This window comes from Ostrea edulis, chromosome 2 (assembly GCF_947568905.1).
Source record: "Ostrea edulis chromosome 2, xbOstEdul1.1, whole genome shotgun sequence".
Taxonomy (NCBI): Eukaryota; Metazoa; Mollusca; class Bivalvia; order Ostreida; family Ostreidae; genus Ostrea; species Ostrea edulis.
The window spans coordinates 35,407,853-35,434,128 of record NC_079165.1 but is presented as its reverse complement, the minus strand read 5'-3'; the positions used below and the strand labels follow the sequence as shown (position 1 = coordinate 35,434,128).

Genomic DNA, 26,276 nt, shown 5'->3' with positions numbered 1-26,276 from the left:
GCAGTTGTAGAGAAGATTTTTTAACATGGATAATCTTTGGCAGTTTTTAGCCCGTCCCTAAGGGCCCATAGGGATGCAGGAGTCCTGAAATTTACAATTTATGTCCCCTTTGTCCCAAAGATGCTTCACATCAAATTCGAAAAGAATTGGAATGGTAGTTATCAAGAAGAAACATGGGTAGTGATTGGTCCTTCGCCTAAAGCTCGATCGGCAATTCCATCGCCAAACGCTCGTCATCAGATATGAATGTCACGGGTCCTCGGAGATGACCTTAAAAACGGATGATCCATGTCACAGTAGGTGTGGCACGCTAAAGAACACTCACTGCTCAATGGCCGTAAGCGCCGCGCATAGGCCTAAATTTGAAGCCCTTCACCGGTCTTGGTGACGTCTTCATATGAGTGAAAAATTCTCGAGTGAGACGTTAAGCAAGACACAATCAATCAATCAATCGGCAATATAAAAATGTTTATGATCAATTGTGAACACATCTAATCACTGACTATTTTGATTCCACCCAGATACCAAAAAACCCCACCCCTGAGATCATGAAATCAAAAATTTGGATAAAGACTACTTACTCCATCCAAATATCTATTTAGTTTCAATCCAGTATCAATAACATTAAGGAACACACATGCATTATTTAAATGTTTCACACATATACACTATATATATACCAAGTTTAGCCCCGTCCTGGAGTCCGAAACTCTACCCAGGGGATCAGGAAATTTACAATTTTGGAAGAGACCCTCCTAATCTACATCACTATGCATTTAGTTTGTCCTAAAATATGCAGTTGTAGAGAAGATTGTTGAAAATGGGTCAGTTTTGGCAGCTTTCGTCCCATTCCTATGTCCCCATTGCCTTAAAGATACTTAAGAAGAAGTTAAAAGTGTTCAATAATCACAGACCATTTTGGCCCCATCCCGATACCAAAACTCCTATATATCCCTGAGATGATGAAATTTAAAATTTTGGCAAAAGGCTACCTGCTCATTTTAAATATCAATTTACTTTTAATTTAGTATCAAGAGCATTAAAGAAGACATTTTTAAATGTTAATTCACACATATTCACTATATACCTAATTTGGCCCCGACCTGAAGTCAGAATCACTACCTCGGGGATAATGACCATTTTGGTAGAGACCTTTGTACTCTTTTTCAATATGCATGCATTCAGTGTTTCTTACAGATGTGCGGTTGTAGAGAAGATTTTTGAACATTGGTAAAAAAAATATATAATGCTTGCCCCGACCCTATGGCCCCATGGAGGTGCAGGAGTCTTGCAATTTGTTCCCCCTTTCACAAAAATGCTTCATACCAATTTGAAGAGAATTGGAATGGTAGTTATCAAAAAGACATTAAAAACATTCAGTTGCTTACGCACGACAGACTTTAACCAGTTGCAATAGGTCACCTGGTTTTACTCAAATTTAAGATATATTTTGAGGGGGAGGGGGGAGCAAAATGTTATAAAATCTATGAAATGAATTACATGTAGAATAATTTCCCATTTGCTGACATACCGGTGTCTTTAAAAGCCTTGCATGGTGGCCAAGCTTTTTTACAACTAGACAGTGAAATGGGGTTACAGGGGAGTACAACTTCCTTGATTAGACTGAAAATGTTCAACAACTCCCTCCTTCTTTTGTTTGCAGGATTGGTTAACACCCCTCTTTAAACAATGTTCTGGATCCGCCTCTGCTAAACGTACGAATGTTTCCCGTTTAATACACCACATTTCCCGTTTTTACACTACATTACTTACATATCAGAGCAAATCAGTAGAAACATAGATTAAAGGCATTCTAGTATGTTGAGTAGAAATAACAAAAGAGATTCAAATGTACAGTACCGATAGTATACAATACAATTAGACACTAAGAAATCCTTCCATAAATTGTAACCATTTTATTCCATCTTCATATTATAATTATTGAAATGTTATATTCTTTTATACAAATGCAGGTCAATGTGTGTTGTGTATAAAGTAATTGTGACATTTTCACAGTAGGACAAAGGCTTCATCATGTACAATCATTTCTATTCGCACATACATGTACGTGCACTTACAAAATTTTAGAGTGAACAAAATAATTCAATAATGAAAATACTCTCACATGCTATGTAAAACCAAATAAAATAAAATGTTTGAGCATTGTATCATTGCATTGATGTGCTTTGTCGTCAGTGAGTGGGTGTATAATAAAATACATATTTTAAAAAAGGCATGGATCTGTCTGAATTTTATCTATATTAGCCAAGGAAGTATGGCGTTGTCAAACACTGTCTTGTTGCTATGCCAATGGATGTGTTGCACGCCGGGAATGGTATAAGTCTTGATCTTCTTCTGTTTATATAACGTCTGTAAACCGAAGGAATCTTCCAGGAAGTACTAAAGAGAAAATAGAGAAGATGTCAAAGATACTTCTGTTATAGTATACTACAGAGAAAGTAGAGAAAATATTTAATATATTGGCTCAAACTCAAACTACAAATATCTTAAGAACAAGGAGAACTACTAGTTATATGAGATCAGCAGATGTAGACACTCCAAGCGAACAACAAGGAGAACTACTAGTTATATGAGATCAGCAGACGCAGACACTCCAAGCGAACTTACTCTCTGTTGTTCCATTTCGACAATTTTCTCTTCAGAGTTGTAATAAGCAAAATGGCTGAAAAAAATGAGAAAGCGACGTTAATCTGTGATTTATCTGATGCTATAGTTGTAGGTGCGTTCACAAATTTTTATTAATCTTGTTCAGTTGACCAGCATAAAAGCAGGGATGGTAATATTTTGTTATCGTTTTAGTATCTATACTACAAGATAAGATCCCCTTCAGACTGGGATTCGAGTCCACTATCGGTTTGATGTTATACTGTCACACTGTTCGTGAAGGTACATTCTACTTCATTTCACAGCAAACATTTACTCAATACGTTATGATAAATGAGAAAATTAACTCTTTATTCCAGCGTTGTACCCATATAAGCATACAAAGGAGAAAAAAATAGCAAATACTGTTAAAAACACGGAAGAATAGTAACAGTATTTCTGAACAACAACACCCCCCACACCAGGAAAAAATAAAATTAAGTTTACATTTTTAGGTCACCTGAATGAATTCAGACCTATTGCTATCTGTTTTTGTCCGTCGTCGTTCGTCGTGCGTTAACATTTGAACATTTTCAGCTTCTTCTCTGAAACCCCTGAACCAATTTCAACCAATTTTGGCATATAGCATCTGTGGGTGGAGGGGAACAAAAATTGTGAAATTCGTGGTCCCTGTCCCCCTGGGGCCTGAGGAGTGGGGCAAAAACCATCAAAATGAGTGTAATTTTAAAAAATCTTCTTCTTTACTCCTGGACATCAAGAAGCCAAACTGTGGGCATAATTATAATGAGCATTGAGCCCTCTACCCAAATTGTGAAATTCATGGCCCCTGGGGCAGGGGTTCTTGTGTTAGGGTGGGGCTCTATTGGTCATATAGTGAAAATGTAGAAATTCTTTGAAAATCTTCTCTGTCTCTGGGTATTAAGTAGACAAACTAATAGCATGGTAATGATGAGCAAGGATGCCTCTTTATACCCCCCGCAACAAGTTGTGGGGGGGGGGGGGTATACTGGAATCGGGTTGTCCGTCCGTCCGTCCGTCCGTCTGTAGACGCAATGGTTTCCGGGCTCTAAAGCATTATCCTTTCCACCTACCGTCACCATATCATATATATGGACTACCCATGGGATGAAGATGTTCCCTATCGATTTTGGGGTCAAAAGGTCAAGCGCACTGGACATCGAAGTAGCAATATGGTTTCCGGGCTCTAAAGTGTTATCCTTTCCACCTACAGTCACCATATCATACATATGGACTACACATGGGATGAAGATGTTCCCTATCGATTTTGGGGTCAAAAGGTCAAAGGTCAAGCGCACTGGACATCGAAGTAGCAATATGGTTTCCGGGCTCTAAAGTGTTATCCTTTCCACCTACAGTCACCATATCAAACATATGGACTACCCATGGGATGAAGATGTTCCCTATCGATTTTGGGGTCAAAAGGTCAAAGGTCAAGCGCACTGGACATCGAAGTAGCAATATGGTTTCCGGGCTCTAAAGCGTTATCCTTTCCACCTACAGTCACCATATCACATATATGGACTACCCATGGGATGAAGATGATCCTAATCGATTTTGGGGTCAAAAGGTCAAAGGTCACGCGCACTGGACATCGAAGTAGCAATATGGTTTCCGGGCTCTAAAGCATTATCCTTTCCACCTACAGTCACCATATCATACATATGGACTACCCATGGGATGAAGATGTTCCCTATCGATTTTTGGGTCAAAAGGTCAAAGGTCATGCGCACTGGACATCGAAGTAGCAACACTCAGAAAAGAGGTAGTTTATACCTATTACCAACACCCTTTGGGAGATTGGGGTAAGCGGGGGGTATTCTTAGTGAGCATTGCTCACAGTACCTCTTGTTAAAAATTGTGAAATTCATGGCCCCTGGATCAGGGGTTCTGGTGCTAGGGTGGGGCTCTATAAGTCATATAGTGAAAATGCATTATTTCTTTGAAAATCTTCTTCTCTGTCCTTGGGTATTAAGTAGACAAACCAATAGCATGGTTATGATGAGCAAGGATGCCTCTTTCAAAATTGTGAAATTCATGGCCCCTGGGTCAGGGGTTCTGGTATTAGGGTGGGGCCCTATTGATCATATAGTGAAAATGCATTTTATTTCTTTGAAAATCTTCTCCTCTGCTGCTGGGTATTAAGTAGACAAACTAATAGTATGATAATGATGATCAAGGATGCTTCTTTCAAAACTGAAATTTATGGCCCCTGGGTCAGGGGTTCTGGTGCAAAGGCGGGGCTGACCACATAGCTATTCAATGTTTCTTCCATCCAAAAGTAAAATGCTTATATTTAAACACAAACCTAATTCAAACATTGGAAGGTTGTTACATGATACTCAGGTGACCTATAAGGCCCCTGGGCCTCTTGTTTACTTTAGACATTGTGGGAGTGGGGTGGAAATATTTGCATTTGCAATGATAAACTTCACAAAACTGAATAAGTTGGGTTTTGTTTTTTTAAACCAATACCTTGATTCCCATGGAGTGATGACGCCATCGTTCGGTCCACCAATCAGAATAAGTCTATTAAGTCTTAGGAAGTTTTGCTTGTACTCTAAATATAGAAAATTGAAAATGAAATTTGATTATTGTCACTTTTTTAAAATATTGTCATTGATTTTAAAGTCAACTGAGGAATGCTGCATTGTACCAAATTTTAAATTACTTACTATTGATGTTTGGCGTGTAGGTATCATTGTTTAACGGTGCAAGAAATTTAGAATATTTCTGGTATTCTTCCAAGTGGTGGGGATCTGAAGCGATATAAAACTCGGTAAATACGTTGAATCTATCAAAAGTTTATTCAATAAAGTCATGAGCCTGGACCGGATTTCATAAAACCATCTTAAGGTCTGTTCACGACAGATAAGACCGTCTTAAGATCTGACTTATGACAATCATTAGATACCAGAGTACTGTTTCACAAAACCATCTTAACTTCAAGAAATCTTAGTATAGATCTTAGAACGTTATCATACCCGTTACATTGTAAAATACCGATTTTTTTTTTTTTAAATTATCTTTTAACTTCATGCTTAAGATTTAAATACTTCATGAAAGATAAAAGTAAACAAACTAAAGAGGAAGTCGAAATATTACGATTTTAGTGATTTGTAATGATTTAAAGTATTTTAAAAATTCAAACATAGTACTTCTTTTCTATATGAATGATACAGCTACATGTACTTGCGGAATGTTATAAACGAATAATAATGTTTTAATTTAAACTATATTACATTATGTAGAAACATAATTGGATTGGACATATAAGCCCTCTCCATAAACAAATATTAAGTTGTTCACCACAGAGTTCAAAGGTCACATGTCGCGGTAAAACAAAACTTTTCAAAGATACACATATCCCCCTAAACTTTCTCAAGTCTCTATATTATCTTTTTTATTTCATGTATCTGCTCTCTTTCATACTTTTAATTTATGATGTCAATTAAAGTATCATAAGCCCGTTTTGGGCCCGAGCCCTGTGATATCTATATTTATGGTATCACAGGGTTCGGGTCAAAAACGGGCTTAGCCCCTGTGGCCGCCGCCATTTCAAGAATTAAGACACGCATCCGGATGTATCTTAAGATTTCTAACATTGTTGTGGTTATCGTAAGATATGACAGTTTTGTAAAACAGCGACGAGAACATCTTCTTATGACAAGCATTGGTCTTAAGACGGAGTTTAGCCTTTAGATAAGTTGTGTGAGACCGGTCACTGATTTACTTCTAAACACACAGCGGCACTCAGCCTAATTTTACCTTTCCAGTAATTTCCCAACGAGACGTCTTGTCCTTCTTTTGTATAAAGCACTCTACAATAGAAATGGTTTTGTTAAATGTTGCTGTAACTCGTATGTGCACAAGATCGGGGCAAATGCAGATTGAACTTTTAAGATACTCGCCTGTGCAGTTCCGATTTCAGGAAATTTGGGAAAATGTACTTCAGATAATTTGTATCTGTAATGGACAGAAATTAATGTGTATTAAGAACAACAGAATATATTTATCACAACACGACCACAGTAATAATGTTTTACTACTCGCCTCCGTACTGCCCGGCTAGTGGTGCGCTCAGAGAAATGAAGGTGTCCACGTTGTGCTGAGTTGTTGACAAAATTCCGCGACAAATCAGGCCTCCTATAAATAGAATATTCACATATAAAAATCATGATCATCAAGTAATTTTGAAAAACAAATATTTTCAAAACACATACAATGTAACAGTTTATTAAAAAAATTTCTGTAAATGCGCCTTACCAATAAGACAATGTTAAATATTCGTTTCTTTGTTTCTGAAATTAGTGGGGCTTTTCGGATGAAAAGTGACTTTAAATGAAAATTAATGTGAAGTTGACTGGGGAAAGGTATTATTTCCAAATAAAACCAAAAATTGTGGAATATAATAACTCAGGAGTTTACTTTCTGATGATGCGTGTGGGAAATCTACATAAAAGTTTATCTAGCTTTCCCATACTCGTAACCAGTAAGGAATATCCCAATACTCTTTAGAATACTCAAACTCCGTGCAGTGTCAATTCTCCGGGACTACTTTCCCGTACGAAAAATGATATTGGAGTTGTAGTGTAACGGAATATACTGAGCTGACTGGAGCTTGTAGAATACCTCTGATTATAACAATGAAAACAAATCAAGTCAATTATCCGGAGTTACATGTATCAATAGAAATCCTATATATCTAAGCCTTCTGATTTTCTCCCAACTTGATTAGCGGGTTGGGATTCGCAGTTCGATCTGAGGAGTAAATTATGACCTTTTAAATTTTCAAAAATATATTTAAGATTGAATGTATCTCGATGTTCCTCGCAACATTATCCCGTGTGGATCCGGGTTAGAATAGGTCCTCAGTACCCCCTTGCTTGTCATAAGAGGCGACTAAATGGAGCGGTCCTTCGGATGAGACCGCAAAAACCGAGGCCCAGTGTCACAGTAGGTGTGGCACGATAAAGACCCCTCCCTGCTCATATGCCGTAAGCGCCGAATATAGGTCCAAATTTTGCAGCCCTTTATCGGCAATGGTGACGTCTCCATATGAGTGAAAAATTCTCAAGAGGGGTGATAAACAATATTCATCCATCTGTTGCAACATTGATAGCCTGGGGGTCACATCTTATCATCAAATTATAGATTCTTGTTTTAACAGTGTGATATTTAGCTCTGAATACAAGATCAGATTTGTTACTTTATACACAATTTGTAGTTATTATCGGTATCTAAACACACTAAAAATCATATGGTGAGATTTTTTTATGTGCATGTCGAAGCTCAGGGCTGAGCTCACAAATGCTTGTAGAAATAGGTGTAGGAGAAATGCAAGATTTATAGTTTACCAAATTTCCATAGTTACAATTGTATACTAGAGGAAAAATTTTCTGTTAGGATAAATGATCTCGTTAATCTAGTATGGTAATCAATCTTCTGTAAAAGATTGGGATTTTTAGAAAATCCAGGCTAGGAAAGGTATATAGAATGTCCGGAGTGTTGTATGTATTAACAGTGAAAATTTTTTTTGTCGCATTTTCTATCTGATAGGATAATGAAATAGGATTTTGATGGGATTAAAAATCTAACATTCTTGTAAAGGGTGTTTGTCTTTGGATGTATGCGAGTATTTAACTTTGTGTTATGATATACAAGTTTTTAAAAAATCCCCACCAAAATGCATTTCAAGGGTAGTAAAAATTCTAAAGTTTTTAATGTTCAGAGTTAAGTGATGCACCGTTTGTTTAGTAATAATTGAGAAATAAATGTTTTAATACTGACCTTGTGAGAAACAGATAAGATGGATGCCGTTGGTGTGATTGTTCATGATGCTGATCACCTCCTTACTTATGACGTCAACCTGTTTCCATAGAGGCACAAGGCTGTCAAGTCTTTGATATAGGGGTATGGCGTAGAACGGTGTGTCGGGGTGAACCTGGAAGAAAAAGGAGCTCAATAAAGCCACCCACCTACCCATTCTGGTTGAATTTTATTTATAATAAAGACCTTTTTTGGTCATTTTTGGGATCTTCACCCCACCCCTTTTTTTTAGGCGGAAAGGATACAAACTTGGTTTGCAACCCTTTGAATTTTTTGATCCGCCACCGGTGTCGTGTACACGGTCATTCAAAGGGCGTCAGTAATCTAATGGAGGGAGCGGGGATGGTAATTTTCCCTGACTTTTAAACATTTTTTTTCTCAAGACAAATTTATCATTTATCTATCAACTCACAATCACACGGGAAAAACTAAAATGTTCATTTGAAGTTGAGGTACATGTAACAGCGTATGTCAACAATGTGTGCCATCAGTCGTATGTATAAATGTACTACTATATGTCAACAACTGTATTAAATAGTTATTTAAAGATATAAACTACATTCTTTCAAAGTACAATATGCTATGAAAGCAGGGTGGGTGGGGGTGTTAGTACCGAAATAAAATGGCATTCACTGCTTTATGGAATCGACTGACTTACCTCCTCAACCCATTTTTGAATATCCGAACCTTCCTGGTAATTACCCAGAATTCCGTGGATAAACACTATAGCTTTGGGACCGTTCGGAACATTATGGACAGCAAGTATTATAGCCAAAATGGATAATTGTAAAATTACAACCAGTAACATCTTCTCAGGCTTGCACATCAACATTCCACTCGTATCTTGAAAAACTTTGAACCATGCACTGGTCAATCACATCTCAGGTAGATTAAAATTTGATTGTAAATAAATCTTTGGAGGCCTCTTTATACCAGAAGCTGATACGCGGGAAGGTGTGAAAAGCCATCGGCATTTATGAGTGACAGATTGGTGTTGCGATAATGTAAATCAACTGAGTAATTAGGACTTCTCATGTTGAGTAATTATGAGTACTCAAGTGGAGTAATGAGGACTAATCCGATTGTCATTAGGACTAATGTTGTTGTAATTGGGACTAATCAAGTTCCCTTCACGGGCGTGTCAACGGGAGAGTACCGTTACTGAAAGGAATTCCTCATAGCAACCAAACAGATTAGTATATTACAGTGGGTTAGTAGATATCGACATGGACTATCTTACTCTAATATCCAGCAGTTGTATGATAGAGGTATCAAAGCTAGTACAATATTAAAAGTTTAGATCATACAATGTAATTCATCACTGCGGTAAACTGTAAATCTGATATCTTAGATAAGGCGGTGTAATCAGCAGGAGTGTGAAGCGTATGGAAGCACATACATGTATATACAGCTGTATATCAGTGTCACAATTATATCTTTAACATTAACTGAATAACAATGCGATTTTTAAAAACATTTTCATTCTGTATTTTGGCTTTCAAAAAAAAATTATATATATATATATATGACTTTACTCTGCTCTCCTGTCAAACTTGTTACACCACTTGTACCTCACTCTGCGATCACATCAAAATTCCCAAACTACTGTATTCTGTGATCCTGTGGAAATTTTTATACCTACTCTGCGATCCGTTCAAAATTTCTATGCTTTCTGCACATTACACTGCAATCCTGTCAAAATTTTATACTACACTGTACATATACCTTACCCCGTATTCTGTGTTAAAATGTTGACACTCCCTGACCCTGCGATTCTGACAATTTTTACACTTACATTCTACTTTCAATTTTGTCAGAATTCCCAGCCGTTGAAATAGACGTACTATATTTATCAAGATCCATACGCACATTGTTCACATCTGCATGGCATTCATGGGGAAATGACAATCATTACAATTGGTAAAGAAATCGAAGGCAAGACATTGGAAATGTAAATATTTGAAAACGGCTGCTGGGGACAGGGATAATTTTCTCCATTGGAACTATGAGACACATGTATTTTGAAATTGAATTTTTCAACTTTCAAATGTTATTAGGAGAAGGTTATAGGAGGCATTCGTCCACAGCATTGCAAATACCGCACTGTGTACATGTGAAATAACCGAGTGCTCTGAATGCCCGAGCTAATTTCGAGTGAGAAAAAAAAAATCAATTAAATTTTCAAATTAGTTCTCAAATATTTAACTTGAAAATTTTAATGACAATTTAGACGGGTCATATGCAAGTCGAAAGCCACGGACTACTGTATAGAATGCCTTTGCCTATTATTTTTTTAATTGCTGAAATTTGGCACCCTGTTAAAAGAGTTACCTGCCTTTCTCTGTTATACATTTCAATGGTACCTAGACATTCGGAGGGCCTATGTCCTAACTTTGTCTAAATGTTCTTAACCAAGACAATTTCTTTTTATGAATGTCACAGACAATAAATAAAATGGACGGACTGACAGACAATAATTAATCTGAAACGATTAATTTACACGCAATAAATAAATCCGATAGAGATTGACACACAATAATTTCTAAAGACATGTGTCAGTCTGATAAAAGTAAGAAGGGGCTCAGAATTATACCGAACTTTACATTTCTACTAATTGTGGGTGATGAGTGTTAGACATTAAATGTAATGTCAGACAAGACAGACCAAAACTGAAGATATTAGTATTCCGTCGTTTTACTTGATAAATTACGCATAATTTACAGTTTATTGGACCCAACTGAGCAAAAATAAAACGAAGTAAAGCTTACGTGATGAAAGATGTATTTTAATATAATTTAGCCATGAAATACATGTAAATCCAACCTGTTTTATCCATGCATCCAACTCTTGTGATTCAACAGCGACATCTCCAAATATTCCATGCATGAAAACCACGGCTTTATACGACTTCGTAACACCATTATCAAAACAAATAACAGAAATCAAAACCAAGAAATAAAACGATTTTTTTGCGGACATACATCTGAATTTCGTGATCATTTCTGAGCAGAAATTACACCCGACATGTAGTGGCTGAATCATTCAATCATTTGTGTATGTAGTTTAAAATCCCTTTATATCCCGGAAGCAATTTTTAAAATTCTGTACACATTTTCGTTTTCAAAATTTCTATTTTAAAATCTTCCTTATTTGACGTTTGAGATATTTATGATTTAAGATATGATAGTAGCATGTACAATACTTTCTCAAAAAATCAGCGACCCCTGGGGCCGGTCCATTCAACTAAATTGTGTTAATAACATAAAGAGGCCTTATTACTTAAATGAATTAAAACGAAAGAACATGCCTGTAGTGCTGTGTTACCATGGAACACACAGAAACAAAATTAAATTACAATCCAGTTTTGTTTCGGTTTTTCCCCCAATGATAGGAAGGTGGCTATTAAATCATTAGTGGTTGTCACGGGTAATTACAAGACAAAAAACGAATATGATATTGAGATTGTATTTTAAAACACGGAAATTAGCTTTACTGGAGTTCTAGATGTGATGGAGGAAGTTCATCTAGAGTTCTAGATGTGAAGGGGAAGTTCGTCTGGAGTTCTAAATGTGAAGGAGGAAGTTCGTCTGGAGTTCTTAATGTGAAGGAAGAAGTTCATCTGGAGTTCTAGATGTGAAGGAGGAAGTTTGTCTGAGAAGAAAATCAAGAAGTGGTATACAATATTTTATGAAACGCTGTCGGATTTTCTGAGCTCACGTTCAGTATTTACAGAATGTATATAAAAATAGGTATTTATCTAACGCTTGTCTCATATGTTAATACATACTTTCATGACACAATCACAGGTGCTTGGGTTCAGGAACACACACACACCCCAGTTGCATATTGTCAATGACGGCCCTACCCTGGCCCACAAGCGCTTGTTTCATAGACTTGGTAAGTTATGCTACTAATAAGGTCTCCATCTTGTTCGGGATCCAAAAGTAGGTCACCGCTACAACCCCTCTGTATTTATGTTTTTCTCCATTTTAGCGTCTAACAAGCATATACAATTTTTACTGAAAACACCATTCTTGTACCTCCTATAGCCTCCCTTACCTTACCCCCTCCATAACACTGACATTGACTCTTGAATGACGGAATTAAATGCTTCATTGTCCATACTCAAAATCCTGTGTCTAAAAGACTTAAAACTTCCGGTTTGGCAACCGTGATATGTTAACGCGCTCTCATCGGCTTTTGGTATTCTCGGGAGTCTCTTCATTTGTCTTAATTAACATACAATTTTATTTTCATATAATCATTTTATCAATATTTGAATTACTGTAAAACTAAGTACTCTGAATTGATATTAAAAAGATGTTTGAGTTCCTATATAGGTACCCGTAGTCTTTGGTGATAAGGTTTTCCAACAATCTGTTGGAATTCTCATGGGCACGAATTGTGCTCCTTTACTACCTGACCTGACCTGCTTTTGTATTCTTACGAGAAGACTTTATTCAAAAGCTTCTACATGAGAAGAAAAATCTCTCGCTGTGGACTTAAACTAGAGATGAGATGTACATACCAATGAACTCAAAATAAAAGACACAATACAATCTTCCATAGCTGCTTCATATTCGGATATTTTATTGAACATAGAACTTAAAGGTAAATGTAATATAAGAACCTTACTTTATGATAAACGGAAAGACTTAGATTTTTCCACTGTCAATGTTTTGTATTTATGTAGTGCTCAATATTCTATTCGATACGCGAGATCTTGCATCTGATCAATTATTAAAACCGAGGCTGGCTTCTGACAAATAAGTTGATGTTACAAGGGTTTCAACAGTCTTGTTTTAAAGCAGCACTTCGCAAATTCTATGGTCGTTACAAAACTCTAATTACAAATACAAACTGTTATTCCATCGAATACTGTACGATGTGTTTCATACCGTCCGTTACATACTGATTTTGACTACATATTACCCCGTTTACTTGATCAGCATATAGGGCTCATGGCGGGCGTTACTGGTTAACAAGGGATGTTTACTCCTCCTAATCACTTCTTCCCACCTTTTGGTGTTTTCTGGGTTCCGTGTTTGCCACACTCTTAATTTTGTATTATTCATGAGATTTATGAAATCTATCACTGTTCGTTATGTTCACCTTTTCTACTCTTTGATACCAAGCTTCGGCCTGGACAAAATATTTATTTTCTATTGGCCAAATGACAATGAATAATGGGCATAATAGGTTGTTTTGTATCAGCCTCTAATGTATCTCTGTGAGTTATATCCCTGAAATATTTTCCAAGGGGGTTTGACCACGATATCACTACACAAGGTCATATGAAGATCACAATGATAAATAGTACATCCTGTATGTACTTATTTAATCAATGATGCATCTGCATACCAAATATAGCCTGAACAAGAATTTCAAATTTCTCTTTACCCATGACTTTGCCCTTGGTCAAATAATCTTTATTTGAAGTAATGGTTTACCATTAAACCAAAACCGCTTCAGTTTCAAGTAATGGTATACCATTTGTTTTAGCCAAAGCAACTCCCTGTGTCAAGTATGAATATGGAATACCTCTTCAACAAAATTTGACCCAAAAAAACTCAACATTGATGGTGACTTTGACCTTGAATAATAGGCATAGATTTTCTCAATTCTATATTTTGCTATAACCAAGCCTTCTAAGTTTGGTTGAATGTGTAGCGCAGAGGGTGAATGTTTTTCCGATCTAAACTCAGTATCGCATATCAAAGGATGACCGAGTCCGCGCTATACTGAACTAAACTCAATACCGCATAGCAAAGGATGACCGAGTCCGCGCTATACTGAACTAAACTCAGTACCGCATAGCAAAGGATGACCGAGTCCGCGTTATACTGATCTAAACTCACCAATTTCTATTGCGATTTCATCTTTAGCATCGAAGAAATAAGTTGTAAAAGACAAAATTCTGATATTGGGAACGTATTGTGGTTGTGGCTTCTCTCGGGATTCGGCATTACTGTGGTTCGATTAATATTCTGGAGTTATCTCTCTTCAACCAAACAATCTGACTATGTACAAACTTATATTTAAAATATAGATCTGTACTTTAATCAGATTGTGAATTGAATTTATTGAAATATGATAAAGATTGCTAAGGCAACTTAGGAGATGTACTTGTTACAAAAAATTAATATTAAATTAATGAATTTCACTGACGCAATTAGATATAGTCAATCTGATTAATCCAGACCCTTTACAGAAATCTACGTGAGCGGTATATATAAGCCAGTATATATATATATATATATATATATATATATATATATATATATATATATTGAAAAAAATATTTTTTTTAAAAATCTACTCAGCAAAGTGACTATCACCAGTGGCGGATTTAAGGGGGCACACCCCCCCCCCCCTCTAAAATTTTCAAATTTAAGGTAAATCGTGGTCTCTTGTTTAGAATAATGTAAACGATAAAAGAAGCAATAATTTCTTCCACTCTCGGAGGAATAAATGATAAAATCTTTTTATTTAATGAATTCCTTTTATTCGGAGAACTTACATTTTTCCCCAAAACCCTTAAAATTTGCGTCATTTTATTAATTTCACCTTATTAAAAATGACAGAAAATGGTAAAAATTACTACATAGATATATTTCAAGCCTTATAAAATCTGTAAAATCCAGGAGCTTCCGGGGGCTTCGTCCCCTGGATCCCCACCAGGGCTTTGTCCTAGACCCACTGGGGGTCTGAAGACGGTCCCCAGACCCCCTGCCTCATAAAAAGTTCCGCCCCTTAAGTGCAATTCCTGGATACGCCCCTGGTCACATGTTATTGAATTTACTTCTTTCAAGGGCGGCAACTCAGGTCAACATTTAGAATACAAAGGATATGATGGATATAGCACACATAACCAATTGTTAAAATCAAATTCAAAACCTGCATTACGTTTTTGCTGGATGAATTCAAATTTTTCAATATGAACAATATTTTACCGAAATATATAATTCATTGACGTATTTTAAAACTTCCTGCTCTGCGCACGCTGCACTATTTGGCACCACACCCACCCCTTTCTTCATACGGTAGTCTAGTAGTTACAGCGCTCGCTTCGCCACCGAGAGGCCCGGATTTCTGTTCTCGATCCCATCTCAAACCTAAGACTTTTGACAAATGTCTGTCAAGAGTATTTCAGATATGACCCTAAAAACAGAGGTCGCCGGATGTCAAGGTAGATCTTGGCACGATAAAGAACCCTTGCTACTACGGTCAGAAGCGCCACGTATAGATAAAAAGAAATCGTGGCCCTTTCCCTAAAGCTAGCTATGTCTATACACCAAAGACAAAAATGGCGCGTGAAACACCCCCTCCCCTCTCCGTGTTCGAATCTTCTTTTTTAACATAAAGGAAGTTCTTCATATAGATCCTGTTAAATTCGTCTTAATTAATTGTATTTCGGAGGGTGTAATCAATTGTATTTAAATTTACTATAATTCATATGAGGTAAAATTTGAGAAAGGTTTGATATGATCCTACAAGGCCATGGTTGAGTAACTACCGCAGTATTACGCTAAAATATCTTGTAAATACCAAATTACCCAATTTAATAAAAAAAAAAAAAAATACCCCATGTGAAGTTTTACGTCACTATAGGTAATTTACCTCCCCTCTGTTTTTATCACCTGATTAGCGGATTATCTTGGTTAATACATATGATTCATCACTTGTTGTGAATCTATTATTTATTACAGTATTCTTTACCAAAAAAAAAGAAAAACGAATAACAATAAATAGCATGTCATATCAACTAATACGAGTTTATACAACAATCCTTTTCATAAACACAAAACAATCATAACTAAGGTGGTTGGTTGTACATTGTATATTGTTTTAAAAAACGTCCCGCTTAAGAATTGAATTTTGTTTATCGTGCCACGCCTGCTGTGACACGGGGCCTTGGTTTTTGTGGTCTCATTCGAAGGACCACCCCATTAAATCGTCCCTTACGACAATCAAGGGGTACGGAGGACCTATTCTAACCCGGATCCCTACGGGACTCATACATATAACATGGTACATATAATTAGCAACACAGTCGAAGTTACATCCCTACGAATTCAAGTGGTGAATAAACATATTTTATTTCAAAGTTGAACCATAATGGTATTGTATATTTACATCCTACAATTTTTGGGAATGATTTTATTTCGTGGCAGAGTGTTTTGTAAAAGAGTTAGGGAAGCCACAGAAACAGCACAATTTTTCTTTCTCACAGTTCCATCTGTTTCCGATTTTTATTTCCATCATGGATAAAATATAAACTTTTAAAATGTGCTTCATACATTCTAGAAACATATTAAAACTTGGATGAAGAGCATGGCATTATTACATTCATTTTAATAGTTTTTAAATCTATGAATAAACTCACATTAAATACCCAAAAATCACACTTAAAACTTTCTAATCTCAATATTTTCAGTATGGACCCCTATATTCACCCTTTTTCAATTTTAATTGAAGGTTATACGTATAATTTGTGTGGGATTTGTTTATTTCATTATACTTACATTCGCCAATGTGTTTCCTTTTATGGCGATACTAACGAAATTGACATTCAATTTTTGATAACATGGCGTTGGTCACGTAGTCAGACTTTCTTGCGTAGAAATACAATCCTTCAAAAGTATTTGGGTACTAGGTATTTTTACTTGGCTTCTTGCTTACACAATGACATCATAACAGATCGAAACAAAAATTTCTATGGAGTTTATTTTGTAAACAGAGACAAATTTCATCTATTATTAATAAGACAAAAATATTAAACATACCGTTCATTTGTTTTATTTTAATTACCGTCTGCTACTGAACTGCAACTTCTGCAATATGTCGACTTCATACGATGACATTGATATCGGAAGCCAAGAAATGGAGACAGATTTACTTTATATTCACACTTTTACCCACAGAATATAAGAAAAACAATTCTGGTAATTTGCAGCTTGTGTTTGCTGAACATTACAAATGAAACATGAGAAAGAACACCATTGTGTGAATTTGTCATTTATTAAAATAACAAATGACTAGCAACTAAAATTGTGCATAACATTTCATTAAAGCGTCCATTTACGTTTGAGTGCTGTCGCTAGTGTTTTGCAAAATATAGGTAAAAATATTCAGAAATTTCGGTAATAAGGACCATCGCGCCATCTTAAACACACAAAATGATCATTGAAAAATGAAACAAAAATTCTCTTGTTGTGGCCTTCAACTCGACATTAAGATATATCGACGACGTCTTATTTATAAACATTTATTAATTCTATTCATATGTTGATTCGATATATCCCAGCCTGTGAACCCGAAATAAAAGACAGAGTCTTCCACATCTGCTTCATACTTAGATATCTTATTGAACATAGACGTTAACGGCAAACCAACAACTCAACTTTATGACAATTAGGATGACTTCAGCTTCTCCATCGTCAACTTCCCGTATTTATATAGTAATATTCCATTATCACCTGTATATGGTTTTATGACTCATCTGCTTCCACACGCAACAGTTTGTTCTGTGATACGGCTTGTTACTGACAAATAAGTTGATGTTACAGAGCTTTCAAAAGTATCGCTGAAAGTCAGCATTTCTAAAATTTTATAGTCGTTATAAAGATCTTATTTGTCAATACAACCTGTCATTTAGTGAAATGCCGCCTGGAATGTTTCATACCAATACTGAGGTAGTCCATTGCACATTGATTCTGACTACGAATTACTCCGTTTACCCGAACGACAATACACAAAGCTTAAGAAGGTCTGTGTCATTCTTCCAAGTTTAAATGAAAAGGTGAAGATAAAGAACAGTGATAAATCTGATAACTCCTATAGAGAATACAAAATTGAGAGTAGGGTAAACACAGACCCTGGATATGCCAGATATTGGATCGGTTGCCGAGGAGTAAGCATCCCCTGTCGACCGGTCACACCCACCGCAAGCCCATACATCCATGTAAGTTAATAGCTTATGTAAGCTCCCGTCAAACACCCAAATCATTTCAATACGGAAACCAATTTTCTTTTTTCATTTCATTAACAAATAACACTAAAAAAAATTATATCTTATTTCTTAATGAAATTTTATTTTATTTTTTATACTAGTCTTTATGAATATATTTCTATTTTATCCCATGGGGATCCGGGTCAGAATAGATCTTCAGTACCCCCTTGCTTGTCGTAATAGGCGACTAAATGGGGTGGTCCTTCGGATGAGACAACAAAAACCGAGGCCCCGTGTCACAGCAGGCGTTGCATACGGCCACCATTTCATATTTACCTTCTCAACACTGAAGAGTTCCGATATAATATTTCATGACAGTTTGTACTACGATCGGAAATACAGAACTTACTGATTGACAATTACTTTGTACAAAGCATTTAAACATAAAAATTAAAAGCAAAAAAAAAACAAACAAAAAAACATAACTGTGTATTATTTAATCAATCTATATTCAAGGCGTCCTAAACTATAAACTATCGGAACTCTTCAGTGTTGAGAAGGTAAATATGAAATGGTGGCTGTTTGCAATGGCTTAGAAAATAACCAGTTGACATTTTCTATACGCGTTTCTTGAATATACATGTAATACCGTCTTATTTATGATATAATGGGGTTTTTTTTTTATCAGCAAATGAAATCGCCAAAATTTTATTACGCTAATGATAAATTACCAGATCTAAAAGAAAACCGATGTTTGCTGAAGAAAAAAAAACAACAAAAAAACAAAAACAAAAAAAAACAATCCGTTCGTTATAATAATGCCCCCCCCCCCCCCCCCCCCCCCACAGATAGCTGATTTTGTAGCTACCTCCAATGTCTCTATCCTTATGATAAAGTCAGGTGAAAGCAGAATGTCAATATTAGAAAATAATTTCATTTTTGAAAATTCATGAGGGTACGAACTGCAACGCTATACACGACAAACTGTTCAGGATTTCTGTCACATACAAACTGAAATTTTTCAATATGATCAATATTCTACCTATGATATATATACTTTATTGACATATCAACTTCCTGCTCTTCGCACGCTGTTTAACACCACACCCACCCCTTCCTTCATACGTGCAAGTTAAGTTAGTCTAGTAGTTACAGCGCTCGCCTTGCCACCGGGAGGCCCGGGTTCTATTGATCTGGGCGCCCCGTCAAACCACAGGCACCTGAAGTATGGATACTACTATCCCTACCCACCCACCCCTTCTGATTTTTTAAAATTTTATACTCATGGAAGGCAAGTCTCTAAAGCTTACAAAAAGCGTGAAACGATTACATACCGGTAAATCAAAATTGGGATGAAACTGACAGAGAATCCGCACATTTCAGAGAAATTATTGCCGCAAAAAATCATAAAAGGGAGGGGGGGCATTGTCCATACGTCAGGTGCAACCTAGTCAACCCTTAGACATTTGTTTGTTCCTTCGGCAAACTCCCGGCAGCCACGGGTCTTTCGGATAACGGAGGTGGCATGTCACAGTAGGCGTTGGCACGATGGAGAATCCTCGCTGCTACGATCGTAAGTGCCATGTACATTTATAAATCAAATTTGTGGTACTTTACCTAAAGCCAGAGGTGTCTCTACCTCGAGTGAAAAATTCTCGAAACAACAACGAAGGCAAATGAAAATGTACGAGAACTTGTAGAGGATTCAACGGAATCTCCAAAATCCTCTTTTAAAAAACAACCTTCTCCCGGTGTTAAAAATCTTATTTTTGCTAATCACAAGCTGCACATCCAATTCGTATAATTGCTTTACTCCGTATACTTTAGATAAAATTCATGTAAAAAAAATAATTCATTTTTTGTTTAATTCTATTTGAATTCATTAGAATTCGTGATGTTCATCTGTGAAGAGGGAAAACTCGTTGGAAAGCATGTATATCTATGTGATTTAATACCTCCTTACAAGGTCATGATGAGTAAATACTGCGCAGTACTGCGGTAAAATATATTCTAAATACCAAACTACGTAATTACCAATTAAAAAAAAAAATACCCCATGTGAAGTTTGACGTCACTGTGGAAAATAGTTACCCCCTCTGTTTCTCTTCATTTGCGGACTCTCTGGAGAATGTATGATTCATCAGTTATGCAAAATACAATATCCCATAAAAAACAAAACAAGAAGTAAATTGTAAAAAAAAGCTAGCAGCCAATAAGCACGTAGAAGCTAGCAGCTACTAAGAAAAATCATCAAAGGACTGAGAGTACTCATAGAAAAATATATAATTTGAAACCTATTTTAAAGGAAATTTTTAATTTGATTCATATTTTGAATTAATAAATGTCAATCGCAACAATCATGGGCAACTTAACTCACATGAGAGGTTGTACATCAATGGTGAATTGAATTTATATCAGTAATTTGTAATGAAAGGATGGAAAGAAATAGAATTGACCACACTTTTCATTTTCTGATCTTTTTGAACAATTAATTTTGTCACCTTACATGCACGAAAATAAATGCACATTGATAATTTAGCTCACCAGAATATTACGATCTTAGTCATTTTAAAAAGTACCAATGAATAGATTGATATGATAGGGAAAACTATATGATGTGGTGTGCTTTATTATCTCAAGACTGATCCTATTTTCATGTGACAATCCATATAAAATCATTCTGCATTCAAAAACCTATTTTGTAAATTGGCTCACCTGAAGAGTGATAATCATTGCTTTCTAACTAAAGAAATCAACAAAAGAAATCTTTAGTAAATGTTGTAAGGAAAAGGTATTGAATGGTGAAACAAACACTTCCTCTGTAATATCTGGTGAATAATACCTCCATCCGGCCAATGTTATAAACAAAAACTGTGGATTAGCTCACCTGACTTTGACAAGGCGGAAATAACATCAAGTTAAGGTAGAGGACTCCTAGGAATATCATCTCAATCTATTCATTGGTACTTCATACCTAAGATCGTAATATTCTGGTGAGCTAAATTATCAATGTGCATTTACTTTCGTGCTTGTAAGGTGACAAAATTAATTGTTCAAAAAGATCAGAAAATGAAAAGTGTGGTCAATTCTATTTCTTTCCATCCTTTCATTACAACAAATTACTTATATAAATTCATTTCACCATTGATGTACAGCCTCTCATGTGAGCTAAGTCGCCCATGAGTGTTGTGATTGACATTTATTAATTCAAAACATGAATTAAAGGGAAACTCACCCCCCCCCCCCCCCAATTTACATGATAAATGATAGGATCAATTATATGATAAAGATTTGTCATACTATTCTTTCGATATACAGCCTAGATAAGCTTCAGTACTAATTTTAAAACGTCAAAAATTGAAATTGCCGCCATCTATAGAGGCTGCCATGATGCGGAACTCTTTTGTATTTAAGATCATAAAAATCAATAATTTTGACGTCACATCGTCTATTCCGGTTTTGATGAGATTCTAAGACCATCAAAGATGTGCATGTGCTAGATTTTACGAATACATTGTAAATAGGTGGATGCCTTCCTGTCAAGCAGTTAATTACACTAAAGCGAAGGAGATATGTGAAAAAAGTCCCCCCCCCCTCAATTCCTTAACCAACAAAGTTATTTGAAAAGAAAATACTATGTAAAATGAGGGTCCATCATTTGCGTAATGACAAGTTGAGGTTTGAGACATTTACATGTATGAAGAAACGAGTACCATCTGCCTGATCTGCGACTCGACTGAACGTCTTCTTTTCTTAAATTCTTCTTGCGAAAGAACGGGCTCAAATCTATACGGCTCCAAACTTAACTGTTCGTGACTTGTCATTTTTACAGTGCTGCTGATGAAATAAACCGGAACCGACGGTGTGACGTAATAGATTAAACTTCAATGGCCGCTCTACATTAATATTGATTTAATTGTTAAGCAAGGATTTTTGTTGTTAAAGACTGTCATTTACGATATCAGTAAGTAATACTTTATTCATAAAGGCAACAATGTGGTTAGGGTTGCCTTTCCCTTTAAATTAAAAATTTCTTTTAAACTAGGTTTCAAATTAAATATTTTTCTATGAGTACTCTCAGTCCTTTGATGATTTTTCTTAGTGGCTGCTAGCTTCTACGTGCTTATTGGCTGTTGGTATAGTGGCTGCTAGCTTCGGTCTGGTGAATTGTACAGTAAATAACTTGTCAATTAAGTAATACGAGTGTGTAAAAATCCAGTGGATAAACAAATGAATCATGATATGGAAATTATCAAAACCAGTGGGACCTACATGTAGGCCCTACATATATGTACATCCCGACGAAGCCAAGTTCAAAACATACCCTTTACTATAATTGAATCATGCATTGCGCGAAAATGTATATCGTACAAATTTTGGAAGGGGCTATATTTTGTATTGTAAAATCTGGAAAGGCACAGAAACAACTTTTTTTTTTCGCAGCCCAGTTTTTTTTTTTTTTGGTATCCCCCCCCCCCCCCCAATTTTTATTTCTATATTTACAACATGTCTCACCCAATATCACACTTACAATTTTCTATCACAACACAAGATGTATTTTTTTTCTTCATGTAATAATACGCTGTAAAAATGACACAGATCTTCCTAAACTTCTATATAAAACTTAATAACGTACTTCATATGCCGACGTGAGGCGTTGCAGTTCATACTCTCAAGTATTTTCAGAAATTGTCCTTTATTTTAATTTGTTTTACATGTAAAGCGTTTTAGGATAATTGTTTTCATTAGATATTGCACTATATGAATTAATGAGGGGCCCATGGGCCACATCGCTCACCTAAGCAGCTGTTTTTAGCAATAAACAAGCTTGAACAAAACTATCATTATACAAGCAGCTGGGTTCAGAAAACATAACGACTAAAAATCATTAATTATCAAACTTAATCATTAAACCTGACTACAAATGCATTACTTATCATATGCCCTTGTAGACCGGTATGGCATTTCATATTAAAAAATTTCCTCTAAGGATGCTTTGTGTCAAGTTTGGTTCCCTATACATTCGCATATAAAACTTTGATCTCCTATTGTGGCCCCACCCTAACCCCAGGGGTCATGATTTTTACAAACGTGAATTTCCACTTTGTTAGGAAGCTTTCATGTAATCAGCTTTCCTGGCCCAGTGGTTCTTGAGAAGAAGATTTTTAAATGCCCCCTACCTATTTTTGCATTTTTTGTGATTATCTCCCCTTCAAAGAGGACATGGCCCTTCATTTCAACAAACTTGAATTCCTTTTAAATACCTAAGAATGTTTGGTGCCAAGTTTGATTGAAATTGGCCCAGTGGTTCTGAAGAAGATGATATTCCTAATGCATGTATATATCAGCATGTAAAACTTTGATACCCTATTGTGGCCCCACCCGACCCCCGGGGTCATGATCTGAACAAATTTAAATCTACTGTATATCAGAAAGCTTTCACTTAAATCCCCACTCTTATAGCCCGGTGGTTCTTGAGAAGATTTTAATAAAATTTCCCCCTATATATTCGCATGTAAAACTTTGACCCCCTATTGCGGCCCCACCCTATCCCCAGGGGTCATGATTTTAACAAACTTAAATTTCCACTATGTCAGGAAGCTTTCATATAAATTTCAGCTTTTCTGGCCCAGCGGTTCTTGAGAAGAAGATTTTTAAATGACCCAACCCTATTTTTGCATATTTGTGATTATCTCCCCTTTGACTTTGAAGGCGACATGACCCTTTATTTCAACAAACTTGAATCCCATTCACCTAAGGATGCTTTGTGTCAAGTTTAGGTTAAAATTGGCCCAGTGATTCTGAAGAAGATAAGAAAATGTGAAAAGTTTACGACGACGATTGACGCCGACGACGATGACAGACAATGGACAAATAGCTCACGTGAACCTTTGGCTCAGGTGGCTAATGAAAATAACAATAGTTATGCTATGGTACATTTCTTTTCGACTATTTTCATGTGTTTTGTGATGGTATATTTCATCCTATATTTTCCATGTGTTATATGATGGCATTTCTCCATGTGTTCTGTGATGGTATTTTTCCATGTGTTATGTGATTATAAATATCTTCCTATCTTTTTCCATGTGTTATATGATAGTATTTTTCCATGTGTTCTGTGATGGCATTTCTCCGTGTGTTATATGATGGTATTTCTCCGTGTGTTATATGATTGTATTTTTTCATGTGTTCTGTGATGGTATATTTCCATGTGTTATATGATGGTATATGATGGTATTTCTCCGTGTGTTATATGATGGTATTTTTCCATGTGTTCTGTGATGGTATTTTTCCATGTGTTATATGATGGTATTTCTCCGTGTGTTATATGATTGTATTTTTTCATGTGTTCTGTGATGGTATATTTCCATGTGTTATATGATGGTATATGATGGTATTTCTCCGTGTGTTATATGATTGTATTTTTCCATGTGTTATATGATGGTATTTCTCCATGTGTTCTGTGATGGTATTTTTCCATGTGTTATATGATGGTATTTCTCCATGTGTTATGTGATGGTATATTTCGTGCTACACTTCTCCATGTGATGTGTATTGGTATTTCTTATCCTGTCTTTTTTCATGAGTAGTGCGATACCATATTTCATCCTGTCTGTTCCTATATACTTCTCTCTGTATTTTATATGCAAGTCAATCTATTCTATTCATATCACAAAAACCGTGGAGAACTAAAAAAAAAAAAATCAACCGATTCTATTTTTGGGGAAGGCCAATTTTGTCTCGACTGTTTTGGTTGAGAAATATCGTCATTAGCACTACGCAATAATGATGTAAGAGTTGTGAACCGTAGTAATAGTTATTTAGTGATATTCAAAACAAGTTAGCCTTTATATGTATATCGTGGAGTCATTGACGTCAGTCGATAATGTACAATTAAGGAGCATTCCCATATCTTGGCCACATAGATCTAATTGTGGAGATGTTCTACCGGTATTCATTTTACTTACTTATTATGGTTGAATAGACAATGAGCCATATGTTGTAAACATAGTTGAAAATTTGTTGAAAATTGTCATGATTCATATTACTTTTGAGTATTGGGAAGAAATCAGGTGTGATCTTAAAAACAAATACTTATAGAAATTAACAAAATTGTTGGTAGTCTAAGTCATAGAATATTAATAGTAGACATGAAATTATTTCGAATATTCAAAGTATTACGAATTGTTTACTAATAATTGTCGAAATTGAGACAATATTTGTTATGCAGTAGAATGTACGATATATATTTATGAAAACCTTCATACCAGTTGCTATGTTTTATTATATACTTATTTACGTACAATGTAGCTGGGATGATGTCTAGTTTCAATGTATCATATTTTCTTTAACCTTACCTCCCAGCTTTGCTTGAATTGTCATTTATTATCGTAAGAGAATAAATGAATTTCAACCACATATCCTGCGGAAATGTCAGCCCATAAAGGCGATGCCCCCTCCCCCCGCCCAAAAAAAGGAGTATAAATATATTTTTTAATAAAAAACGATACCTCAAACATTTATCATGAAAACTTCTCTATGCATTTTCAAATTTTGATTAGAGTACGATAAGTTTAGTTTCCAGATTGAAGGTCTCATTCTTAGGTCACTCGAAACACTTAAGCGACCTATTGAAATTAGTCTGCGTCCATCGTCATCCAATATGGTGTGTAAAATGTTGCTATATTCAATAATCTTGTGATATATATTCAATATCTTGTGATGTATATTCGATATCTTGTGATGTATGTTCAATATCTTGTGATGTATATTCAATAATCTTCTGATGTATATTCAATATCTTGTGATGTATATTCGATATCTTGTGATGTATGTTCAATATCTTGTGATG

At 35.8% G+C, this 26,276-nt stretch overlaps 1 protein-coding gene across 3 annotated transcripts; it reads right to left on the bottom strand.

Moving 5' to 3' along the window:
• Positions 1-1,901: 1,901 nt before the first annotated feature.
• LOC125681804 (lysosomal thioesterase PPT2-A-like) lies at positions 1,902-11,568 on the bottom strand. Of its 3 annotated transcripts, none has more exons than XM_048922030.2 (9): positions 11,296-11,568; positions 8,434-8,587; positions 6,697-6,789; positions 6,555-6,609; positions 6,412-6,464; positions 5,319-5,402; positions 5,119-5,203; positions 2,629-2,683; positions 1,902-2,400 (listed from the first exon to the last, which is right to left on the bottom strand). In XM_048922030.2, exons 1-9 carry the CDS (start codon positions 11,512-11,514, stop codon positions 2,257-2,259), a joined length of 942 nt encoding a protein of 313 aa, XP_048777987.1. In that variant the 5' UTR covers positions 11,515-11,568; the 3' UTR covers positions 1,902-2,256. The 3 variants fall into 3 exon arrangements, with proteins under 3 accessions (XP_048777987.1, XP_048777988.2, XP_048777989.1); XM_048922031.2 differs by lacking the exon at positions 11,296-11,568 and adding an exon at positions 9,131-9,370; XM_048922032.2 differs by lacking the exon at positions 2,629-2,683 and having other exon boundaries at positions 11,296-11,550.
• Positions 11,569-26,276: the final 14,708 nt, after the last annotated feature.

Coding starts and splice junctions, on each gene's coding strand:
- LOC125681804 (XM_048922030.2), bottom strand. CDS start 11,514: ATGATTCAGCCACTACATGTCGGGTGTAATTTCTGCTCAGAAATGATC. Junction 6,465..6,554: donor CTGAAATCGGAACTGCACAG/GCGAGTATCTTA, acceptor TTTCTATTGTAG/AGTGCTTTATACAAAAGAAG. Junction 5,403..6,411: donor GTTGGGAAATTACTGGAAAG/GTAAAATTAGGC, acceptor ATATCGCTTCAG/ATCCCCACCACTTGGAAGAA.